Genomic DNA, 11,404 nt, shown 5'->3' on the forward strand with positions numbered 1-11,404 from the left:
GCCCTCTAGATGCTGGCACTGTGCTAGGCACAGAGAAAGATGCCCCATGTAAGTGACCACCACCTCAGGCCCAGGAGAAATGATCACAGGAGCAACTGCAGCATCTTGGAGCTCAATCTTTGAGGCGAGAAAGGAGTCTGACACCAAGTGTGTGCCCCAAGAGTGTAAGGAGGGACTGGGTAGCACAGACTGCAGGGTTCACCAGGCTTGGGCACGGGGTAATGACGCTTCCCATTTCCCAAGTCGTGGTGCCTCCAGTGGCCACTTTAGGAATCACACTTTGCACTGCCCAAGGTCAGGACCTCCGGCATTGCCCAATCCCTTTGCAATGTTTTCAACTTCCCTGTTAAACTTGCAGGTCCAATAACCTTCCCATTAATCAGAAAAATCTTAAGACAGCAGCTGGTTACTCATTACACATTTATTGTACATTTTCACAATCTGGATGCGCCACAGAATTGGGGGTAAGGGGGTGAGGGAAGAGGGAAGGCAGGGGACACTGGGATCATATGGGGTGTCTAGAACACAGCACCCCCACCCCCAGCATCTCTCCTACCCTTTCACACACCACAATTTAGATCTCCCTGCTCCCCCTCCACACAGAACACCTGGAATGTGGGAGGAAGAGATTGGGGGCCCCCTCCAGTGGCAGGTTAAGGGACTGCATACTGAACCCCTAAAATTGTGCCATTTAAAGACATTAGACCTTGGCTCTATCACTTCACCTAATGAGGGGACAGCACTCTCGGTGTGCACACTCTCGCTCGCGCTCTCTCTGGGCCCAGTGGCCATGGAGAGGGACAAGAATCCCCATCATCCAGCAAGTCCCATATACACATTGGCAGTGACTAGTACCCCCACCCTGAATACAGGGGGGCAGTCAGAGGAGCTGGGCAGTGATAGGGGCAACATCCCCCAAATTGGGGAGGAAGGTTTTCAGTCCAACCTCCAATCTCCTGGAAGGGTGAGGCCAGAGATTTCAGGCAGGAACTGGGGGGATTCTCTGCCCGGCCCCACTCCTCCCCAAGGCAGTGATGACCCCCCCCCCAGCACACACATACTGGCAGCCACCCATCCCAAAAGAAATCAGATTGTAGCCAACTTCCAACTCTCCTTGTGGGGGGAGGAGGTGGATCAGGCAGATGGGAGGGAGACCCCATGGGAATGTCAACCGAGTGTCCCACATGAACACTGGGCAGCAGGAATGTAGGGAGAGACCCAGAGTGGCAGAATTATTGGTCCATCACAGCACACTAAACTCCAAGACACTTACACACCAGCTGGGGGGGAGGGAGAGGCGGGCACAAGAGGTTTAGAAAATGGGGTAGGAGAGGCAAATGGCTAGAAGGGCTGGGAGAGGGCAATTGTGGGGACCAGAACACTCTGGTTCCTCAAAAGCCCCGGCTCCTTTCCACCTGCAAGTAATGTCGTGCAAATCAAAGTGTGGTATGAGAACCAACAGGGACTACCTCCTCAGTAAAAAAGAAACACAGGTTGAAAGTGACAGAACTAAAACATTGAAACCAGAATGCCAGTACGCAAATGTATGCTAATCAACATGCTGGAAGCTCCCAGACCTGGGGAAGCTTAGGACCAAGCAGGGCCAGTCTCAGAGCCTCCCAAGGAGGCCTGCACAGGTGCTTTTTGTTTTGGGGATTATGTGGAGGGGAGGCTTGGGCATCAGTTAAAGAAAGGAGAAGAGGAAAGGGACTATTGCATAGCAGATGCAAATGAAGGGACTGGGGCTGGTGGGGGAGAGAGGAGGAGGGAAAGAGGGAGGGACAGGAGATGACAGGAACCTCAGGAAGGGGTGTTAAGGACAACCGGAAAAATCTTCTAGTAATAAAACTACAAACAGACCAAATATATATAATATTATATATGTATAAATAACAGCTGGCTATTTACAGGGAGGGGCACACACACGGACACACGTACACACACACACGAATCCGGGAGGGGGTGAAAGATATGGCTGAAAGGTGGAGGGACGGCGGGGTGGGGGAGGGGCCCTTCTCTAGGCAGGGCTGACTCCTCAGGGATTTAAGTGCTGAAGTAAACTGTGGAGAGAGGGGAAGAGAGCCAGGGACAGGGGAAGGGGAGAAAGAGAGAGCAGTGGGTCAGCCTTGCCCTATGCCAGTCCTCCCCACGCCCCAGTTGGCTCGAGTCCTTCCCCTCTCCTGGCCTCAGTTTGTTCACTTGTAAAATGGGCTGGACAGGTGGGTTCCAAGTTCCCTGGATTCCATGCATGGCACAGGGCTACACCCCCTTAGTTCTCAAGGCCTCCTGGACCACAGGTGCCAGCTTCCTGATGGCATCTCAAGCCCCTAGACCTTTTCTGTCATCTTCTACCCAATCCGGGATTCCCAGACTGGAATCTTGTACCCAAAGGGTCCTCAATGCAACACTGGGGCCCCCTAGCTTTCCTGTTCCCCAAATTTTAAAAGATGCATCAGGGCTGCCATTAGCAGCAGTATTTATGCTTTGGTGAAAAGTAGAAACTAGGTTAACGACCTTCAAAACCCAGAATTCACAGGGAAACCTCTCCAGAGAAAGGGCCCCGGCCTCTCCTGCCCCGACTCACCGATGATGATGATGAGGATGATGGCGCAAATCACTCCCAAGATTATCATCATCTGGAGGTGGGAAGGAGGACCAGTCAGACATCACTACACCCTCACCAGCCCGCACATCACCTCCCTCCTGCTCCCAGCCTTACCTTGAGGTTTTTCCACCAATATTTGCGCTTGAGCTTGGCAGCACTGGTTTCAAACTGGGAGGCCCCCGCCTGGAGTGCGTCGGCGCGGTCATCCAGCTCTGACAGCTTCTGGTCCCGCTCCAGGACCTTATCCACATTCACCCTCATAATGTCCACCACCTGAGGGAGGGGCCACGAGGCAGGGTGTGCGCCAAGGCCACCTCAACCGAGGCATTTCTCCACCATGCGCCCATCGTGCCACACAGGGAGCATATACCCCGAGGCCGCCAGGCTACCATGCCAAGGACATATACAGAACATGCCTAGAACACCTGGGAACATGCAAGGAGCACACATCATGGGTATGCCGGGAACCAGGCATCCGCTCCAGCCCGGGCAGCCTCTCACCCCAGAGCACACTTGCCCAGGCTGGCACATAGCTGCTTCAACATCCCAGAGCCCTTCCACGTTCGTGCTTGCAGGGCGACAGGGATGGGGCACGGCATGTCTTGCACCCCAAGCCCACAGGCGTGAACTGTCATCACACTCCACCAGACTGGCCCCAACCTGTCCGCCGGCCCCAAGGTCCCCCCACGGCCCGCCGCGCCCCACACTCACCTCGTCCACCTGGGCCTGGGTCTGCTGCAGTCTCCGGTTACTGGTGAGGTTTGGCGGGGGTGCGGGGGGGCCGCCCTCCCCAGCCGGGGCGGCGGGGGGCGCGGTGGCAGCCGTCGCAGACCTGGGAAGCGGGACCCCATTAACACCCGGGCCCGAGCCTCCGGCCTGGCCGCCAGGGCTCCGCCCATCCACCTGTCCCTCCTTCCTCCGTCCAGGCCTCTTCGGGAAGGCGACCCGAGGGGAGCCCCGGCCACAGCCGAGCTGCATGACCTTGAGCCAGGCCCCCACCCCCCCCGGGCCTCAGTTTCCCCGCCTGCCAAACGAGGGCGACCTCGCAGGCGCGGCCCAGGTCCACCCACAGGGCCGGCGGCGGCAGGGGCGGGGCGGGCGGCCGGACACTGGGTCCGCTCCTCTTCCTCGCGCGCCCTTCGTCGCCGCCGCCGGCCCGGGTCGCCGGCTCCCCGCCGGGCGCGCACACTCCCGGGCACCAGCCTGGAACCCGGTGCGGGGATGCGAGGGGCGCAGGCGGGACCCCGGGCCTCCCCGCAGCCCGCTCCCCTGGGCGGCGGCCGGCGCGGGCCAGCGCTGGGGCGACGGGCGGCCGACTCACATGGCGGAGGCAGCAGGCGGGGGACTTGGCAGCGGCAGTGATGGCGGCGGCGGCGGCGGAGGCGGCGGCGGCTCGCGCTGGCTCCGACTGGCGCTGGCTCCGGGACTGGAAGATGGCGGCCGCGCGTCACCCGCATCCGGGCTCTGCGGGCGGGGGCGGGGCTTGGCTGGAGCGGGGCGGGGCGGGGCGCGGGCTGGAGCTCGGCCTGGGCGCCCGCCCCTCGCAAGGGGACCCCTGGCTGCCGGCTGCGCCCCGCGCACCCGCGCCGGTCACAGCCACCCCAAGCCTTCTGTCACCTTCCGCCGCACCGCGGCTAGCTCCCACCTTACCGCAAACCACATCCTGCCCAGCAGTGAAACGGGCTAGCTAGTCCCCAGCCAGCCCGAAGGGTCGCCCAGACCGGGGTCAGCACCGGGATGGACTGGGAAGGGGCCAGTGCCCGTGCTCCAGCCGTGTGGACAGCTGGGACCCTGCTCCTAGCTGGAGCGGAGTGGGGGAAGTTGGGCTCACTCCCTCACCCTGCAAGGTGATGTCCCAAGGAAGCTCAGGGATGAATGAGCATAACACATCCCATATCCCCTGCACCCCTGGTCTCTGGCTCCAGCCATTCCCAAGAGAGGCTGCCAGCTGTGGAAGCCTCACAGGTCAGACCTGAGGGTTCTCCTAGGCAAGCTAAACAGGCCCTCTGTGGGTAAATTAAAGGCTCCAGGGAGGAGGGCACAGGCCATCATTGGAGGTATTGGCGTGGGGCTGCAGGCTGACCAGAACCTAGCTCTTCCCCCAGCTGTCCTGACACAAGACATGGCTCAGTCTTTGGTCCCAGGTGCAGGACCTGGGCCAAAAGAGGACAGTAGACAAGGACAGCACCTGCAGTACCAGGGTTATAGGTGCCATTTTACATGTGGATTAGCTTCACAGGTGCGACTTAGATTCCATCCTCTCCTAAACTTGGTACATACTAGGTACTAAATATGTATTTGTTAAATGGTATGATCTAGCCAGGTGTGGTGAATCCCAGCACAAGCAAGGCTGAGGCAGGAGGATTACCATGAGTCCGAGGCCAGCTTGGGCTACATAGTGCGACCCTGTTTCAATAAAACCAAAATAATAATAATAGTAAATGGCATGACGTGGATGACACAGTACATCTCTGACTGTTTTCCATTTAGGTGCTTTAAATGGATCCAGCAGCTGAGCATACCGCTACCCAACCTCTCGGACAAAACAGGACCAGTGGACTATCTGGTGGGGAAAGGGGGTGAAGGAGGCACGGAGGAGGGCTCGCTGCATCCCTAGAAATGCGGCAGGGGCATTTCCTCTCAATCTCTGAGGCAGACAGGAGCTGGCTTCTTCTCTCTCCAATCCAGGCCTCCCAGGGCCTCCGGGTGTGAGAGCTTCCTCCACTGCAGTGCCCCACCCCCTCTGGGCAGAAGCCCAGGGACCGGCTCTGTCACCAGAGGTGTCATTTCCCAGCTGTCTGGGGGAGGTGAGTGAGCAGGGAGTGTGTGCTGGGTGTGGGGATTCAGCCCAGTCGGAGATGAAATGCTCTCAGCTGCTTTCCCCCCAGAAACAGCCTGGTCTCCAGTCCTCTGTGCTGACACAGGCTGCCTGAGCTGGCCCTGCCTCTGTGAAAAGAAAAGCAGCTTCCTCGGGGTCTCAGTGTGAGGAGCTGGCTCTGGCTTTTGGGCCCTAAAATCACTCTGCTTTCTAGTCAAAGAACGAAGATGCCAGATCCAGACTTTGAAGTTGAGAAGGCTCAGTGTCTGGGTACAAAACAGGGAGGGTAGAAGGAGGTAGCACAGGCAGAGTCCCCCACCTACATCAATCTCTGTCGCTAGCTGGAGGGAACCTTGCAGGCAAACCAGGCAAGACAGTGAGAGTCTGCTTCAGGTCTGATTCCCACATTTGCTGGCCACGTCCACAGAATGTGGGAAAGACGGAGCCCCAGATGCATGCGGAAAGGCCAGGCCACGGGGCGTGGCTTTGGAAAGCTGGCACATTGCTCTTGCCAGTGGATCCTGGGGGTAGCAACAGCATGAAGGAGCCGTGGAGGTGGGGACCCCAGAGGATGCGGCTGGGAGAGGCCTCTCCGCGGCAGCCCCTCCCGCCCCACCTAGCTGCGGTGCTAAGAAACTCCAAATTTAGATCCACGGGGGAGGCAAGGCGGGAGAAGGGTGAGGTGTGATGACAGAGAGCTCACCTGGAAATGAGTAAGAGAATGTTTTCTGACAGCAGGTAAAACCAAGACCCAAAATACCGGGGAGGCAAACCAGAAAAGTAGTGTATTAGCGCAAGGTTCATTCCCAGCAAACGCCTCCTGGGGTTCTGAGGCCTGCAACTAGAGAAGTTTGCTTTGTTTTCCCCTCTGTAGACAACTGCTGGTTTAAAAGGACGGCTGGGGATTTAGCTCAGCGGCATAAGCACCTGCCTTGCAATTGCACAGTCATGAGTTTGATCCCTGGTACCATTAAAAAAAAAAAAAATCTTGAAAAAGCCTGGTGGCTCACGCCTGTCATCCCAGCACTGGGGAGGCTGAGGCAGGAGGATCGTTTCGAGTTTGAGACCAGCCTGGGCTACAAAGTGAGCTCAAGGCCAGCCTGAGCTGCACAGAGACTCTGTCTCAAAAAGACAAAAAAAAATTCAAAAGTTAGGACAGAAGGAGGCGGGGTCATTTCCCCGGTGACTCATGGCCTTGCCTCACCCTCCTGGAATCAAACCTGACTGAACTAGTAATTAACTTCAAGGACCTTGTGTGTCCCTCAGTGCAGCTTACAAAGATCTTCTAATTACTAGGAGCCGTGGAATGGTACCTGACATGGGGTTAGGACATGAACTCTGCTGCCAGTGAAGCCACGTGTTCAAATCTTGTGACTTTTGAGGAGCCCTGTGGCTGAGAAGGGTTCCTCCACTGCGGGTTAAGCGCTGGGCTCCACAACAAAAGGGAAAAGCCAGGGACCTCAGGAGAGCCAAACGGGTAACCGGACTGCCTGGAGTACTCTGCTTTCTTTTCTCTGTCTTGCTTTTTCTGTCTTTCCTTTTTCCTTCCTTTGTGTGTGTGTATAGGAGGGTCTCGTTTTTGGAGGCTTTCCTCTGATATTTGTTAGTTCTGGGCTCTCTGTTCATATTTACTGAGGAGCCACCAAGAGCCCAAGGGAAGGAAAGGGGTGTGTGTAGGGTGCAGGGGCACTTACTGTCCTGTGGTTTTGGAGGTGGGGTTGAGATAGGGTCTTGCTCTGCAGTTCAGGCTGGCCTTGAACTCACTTATGTAACCCAGGCTGCTCTCAGACTCACAGCGATCCCCCGCCTCAACCTCCAGAGTGCTGGGGTCACAGCTGTGCACCATTGTGCTGGGCTTGTCTTAGGAGGATTTCAAAAGACAACTACCAAAAAAAGATCTTTATAAAAACTTGGGAGCTCAATGGTACAGCATTTGACTAACCCAGAAGCCCTGGGTTTGACTACAAAAGAAATTTTACATATTTAAAAGAAGCTCTAAAACACATAAAAAAGAACCCAGCAGGCGGATAGGCTCCTAGTCGCCTGTCCTGGGGAGATGAACTTGGACAGGACCTGTGTGCTCAGTGTTCCCGGAGGGCAGTCCTGCTTGGGCTGGTGAAAATCTGATCACTTGCTGTGAGTCTGGACAGGGAGACGGCTCTTCACTACAGCAGAGCAGGCAAGTGTGGGCCGTGATGCGTCTTTCCCAGAGCTCTGGTGTGTGCAGGATAAGATCCAGGCTCATCAGTCTTTGGGGACAGAGAGCCTGGGAGGCCATCTGGTCCCTTCTTTCCAATCACTACTCATTAGAGATTCATAAGGTTTACAACAAGCTTGTCTGATGGGAGGAGAAAATCCCCTTCCAAACAGTATAGCTACAGGGCTGGAGATAGAGCTCAGCAGTGCAGTGCCTGCCTGGGTTCCATTTCCAGCACACACAAAAAAATAGCTATCAAGAATCTATGCCTTTATATCCTTCCATATTGTGCGCTATGCCCAGAGTCTAGCACATAGTACATGCTCAATAAACACACATTAGACTGAGTCATCTGATTGGCCCTGGCAACTAGGAAACTTGGGGTTCTAGCTGTAGTCCCACTCTGAATGGTATCATGGAGCTTTTTTCTTGGGCTTCATTTCCCTTATTTGTTTAACCACAGCTTTTTCATTCTACAATGCCAGGCAATGTGCCAGCTTCAGAAGCTACAATAACACACAGGAAAAGAGATCCTTAAAACACAGTCCAGCCTTGCTGCGATGAACTTAATGACCAAGACAGTCGTGAAGCGGACTCAGACAGATTTAAACCAAAAGGAAGAATCCGACGGCGCGCATGACTGGCACAGACATACGCAGAGCAGCTTCAGGTACTCGGTGGGTGTTCTTCCGCGCTCCTCGCCTCCGCCTCAGTTTCAATGCTAGACCTCAGTGCTCGCAGCTGCATGCTGGCATCTGATACAGTGTTACAGGTTGTATATTTTTAAAATTTATGTTCAAAATGGGAAAAGTTCAAAAAAGCATATAAACCAGGCACTAAGGCCAGAGTCAAGATTCCAATTAACTGTGAGGCTGAGGCAGAACCAGCCTGGGCAAACTAACCAGGTGCCGGGGTCTGAGCTGCAGCACCGGACCGGAGCATAGTTCAGAACTCTCCTTGTACCCCAGCAGCTCCGTCTGCTTCCTTACAACAACCAATTTCCCCAGTTACCTGTATATAAACCATCATGTCCATAATTTTCCACTTTGCCTTTTTTTTTTTTTGTCTTTTTCCTTTTTATCGGTATCGGGGATCGAACTCACAACTGCCTGCTTGCAAGGCAGGCGCTTATGCCGCTGAGCTAAATCCCCTGCTTTTTCTTTCTTTCTTTCTTTTTTTTTTTAAATACTAAGGATTGAATTTAGGGAGCCACGAACTATGTGTCTAGTCTTTTTTATTTTGTTTTGGAAGAAATGTTGATAAATGGCCCAAGCTGGCCTCACACTTGCAGTCCTCCTGCATCAGCCTGCAGCGCAGCTGGATTACAAGCGTATACCGCCACCCGGCTAATCCGCTGCTTCTCCCCACTGATGAAGCACACTGTGTGCATCGTTCCGCACTTGGCTTTGATGACTTCATGCATCTTGGAGAATATTCCATGACGGTGCACAGAATCCACTTTTTGCTTCTGGCCTAGTACTGCATCCACTATATAGTTATATTATAATTTATTTTTTCTTTTTGAGACAGGGCCTCAAAGCAGTCCAGGCTGGCCTTGAGCTCACTGTGTAGCACAGGCTGGCCTCGAACTCCAGTGATCCTCCTGCCTCGGCCTCCTGAGTGCTGGGATTACAGGCAGGAGCCACCATGTCCAGCTGCTATATTATCATTTAACCAGTTCTCTCTAGATAGTCATTTAGGTAGTTTCTGACTTTCTGCCAAAATACGCAAAGCTGCAAAGAATAACCTATACTTTCCCACTTTACCTATATGCAAATACACAGGATTAATTCCTACATATGAAAATTCTGCGTCCAAGGGCATAGCTGTTTGTTGTTTTGGTTACTGCAATTTTGGTGGATGTGTAACCAGTTTTGTTAGCAGTACTACAGACAACACAGGGCTTTTGCGCGGAGCTACATCCCCACCATTTCTATTTTTATTTATTCATTTGTCTGGGTTTTTTTTTTTTTTTTTTGTCTTTTTTTGGTACCAGGGATCAAACTCACGACTGCCTGCTTGTAAGGCAGGCGCTTATGCTGCTGAGCTAAATCCCCAGCCCCTTTGTTTGTCTTTTTGAGACAGGGTTCCACTATATAGTTCAGGCTGGCCTTGAACTCATGTTTTTGTTGTTGTTATTGTTTTGTGTTTTTTTGTAACAAGGATCAAACTCAGAACCTCGTGCTTGCCAGGCAGGCACTTATGCCGCTGAGCTAAATCGCCTTGAACTTGCAGCAATCCTCCTGCCTCGGTCTCCCAAGTGCTGGGATTACAGAAATATGCCACCATGCCCAGCTTATATTTCTGTTTTTAATTGACGCATAGTAACTATACATGTTTGTGGGGTCTGGCTTGACATTTTAAAGCAAGTACACAATGTATAATAAACAGATCAGGTTAACTGGCATATCTGTCATGTCAAATACCTACTATTTGTGTTGAAAATCCTTTTTAGTAGCTGTTTTGAAACAATCAATGCATGTTGTCAACCACATTTACCCTGGTGTGCTAGGGAGTGTCAGAAATTACCTTGGTATCCCACTGGGCCCCTTTGCTCACTGTCTCCCCTCTCATCCCCAGCCCCACAGGACCTGCTTCCTTCGGTAGCCCTGCAGTGCCCAGTGCATGTGGGAGCCAGTTTGGTTCACCTGTGCTCCCACGCAGAGCGCACAGTCCGCTCTGCCTTTGGGCTCTGTGACTAATCTTGCTACTGACATGGTGTCTGAATATGGGCTGTTTCAATTCTTTTGGGTACACACCCAGCAGTTTCTGGCTTACTTTTAGGTGATACCCTTATCATCCACTAGATTCTCTGTATTACCTATTGCTGGACTTCCCAGTGTTTCCCATTGGCCTGAATAATTACGCAGCTGCTGCATGGCTGTTTTAAGCATTTGAGTTTACAGCAGGATTTCTCCTGCTGGCTTATCAAGGTTTATGCCTGAACCATCAGTGTGGTTGGGCAAATGGACAAGTGCTTTTGTTGGCCAGGCCTGAGCTAGGGGCTGCCTGGCCAGCAGAGATACTGATGGGCAGGAGGGGGTACCTGCTGACCACAGGGCTAACAGGAAAGGGCCTCCCAGGGAGGATGGGGGTGCCGTTACCAGAAAAATGGTGGATGTTAAACAGACAAAACAGGGGGCTGGGGGTTTAGCTCAGCGGCATAAGTCCCTTCCTTGCAAGTAGACAGTCGTGAGTTCGATCCCTGGTACCGGTAAAAAGGAAAAAGACAAACAAACAAACAAAAACAGACAAACATGTTGGGCACTGAGCCTTCAACATAGGTCTCCCCAGCACTTTGATTGTCTCAGTTAATCTCCTCGATTACCCTGTGAGATACTGCTGTGAACTGACCTGAGCTGAGCTTGAGGCTCACGCCACCACACTCCCATGCTTGGTCAAAAAGTTAGGTGCAAGAGCCAGGTCTGGTGGTGCACGTCTGTAATCCTTGCATTCTGGGAGGCTGAGACAGGAAAACCACAAGTCTGAGCCCTAGGGGGGCTACTTAGCAAGATGCTGTCTCAAAATAAAAAAAGGGCTACGGGATATAATCCAAGCATTAAGGCCCCAAGTTCAATCCCCAGTACCTCCTCACACAAACATTAGGTGCAGGACAGTACTGCTCACATACAGGTATATTCTTATTTATTATGTTTATTTGGGGGTATTGGGGATTAAACTCAGGGCCTTCATACTGAGCTATATCCCCAGCCCCTTTTCATTTTTTCCTTTGAGACAGTCTCAATAAGTCACTAAATTGCCCAGGCTGGCCTCAAAACTTCAA

At 53.3% G+C, this 11,404-nt stretch overlaps 1 protein-coding gene and 1 long non-coding RNA gene across 2 annotated transcripts; one reads left to right on the forward strand and one right to left on the reverse strand.

Annotated features, from left to right (window-relative positions):
- Positions 1-403: 403 nt before the first annotated feature.
- On the reverse strand, positions 404-4,086 carry Vamp2 (vesicle associated membrane protein 2). The gene is made up of 5 exons (XM_063242097.1): positions 3,927-4,086; positions 3,317-3,437; positions 2,720-2,878; positions 2,585-2,636; positions 404-2,060 (listed from the first exon to the last, which is right to left on the reverse strand). Coding segments are annotated over exons 1-5 (351 nt in total). The 5' UTR covers positions 3,929-4,086; the 3' UTR covers positions 404-2,043.
- Positions 4,087-4,102: 16 nt separating this feature from the next.
- On the forward strand, positions 4,103-10,027 carry LOC111755734 (uncharacterized). Its single transcript, XR_002790300.2, has 3 exons — positions 4,103-5,412; positions 6,720-6,900; positions 8,106-10,027. It is a non-coding gene; the product is annotated as an uncharacterized LOC111755734 (long non-coding RNA).
- The last annotated feature ends 1,377 nt before the right edge of the window (positions 10,028-11,404 follow it).

This window comes from Cavia porcellus, unplaced genomic scaffold (genome assembly GCF_034190915.1).
Source record: "Cavia porcellus strain 051 isolate PalLab524CR breed Dunkin Hartley unplaced genomic scaffold, mCavPor4.1 scaffold_32, whole genome shotgun sequence".
NCBI lineage: Eukaryota > Metazoa > Chordata > Mammalia > Rodentia > Caviidae > Cavia > Cavia porcellus.

Excerpts from the sequence above, each read along its gene's own strand:
- Vamp2 (XM_063242097.1), bottom strand. Across the intron at positions 2,879-3,316 it reads CCCAGGCCCAGGTGGACGAG|GTGGTGGACATTATGAGGGT; the intron begins GTGAGTGTGGGG and ends CCCCTCCCTCAG. Across the intron at positions 2,637-2,719 it reads ATTGGTGGAAAAACCTCAAG|ATGATGATAATCTTGGGAGT; the intron begins GTAAGGCTGGGA and ends TCCCACCTCCAG.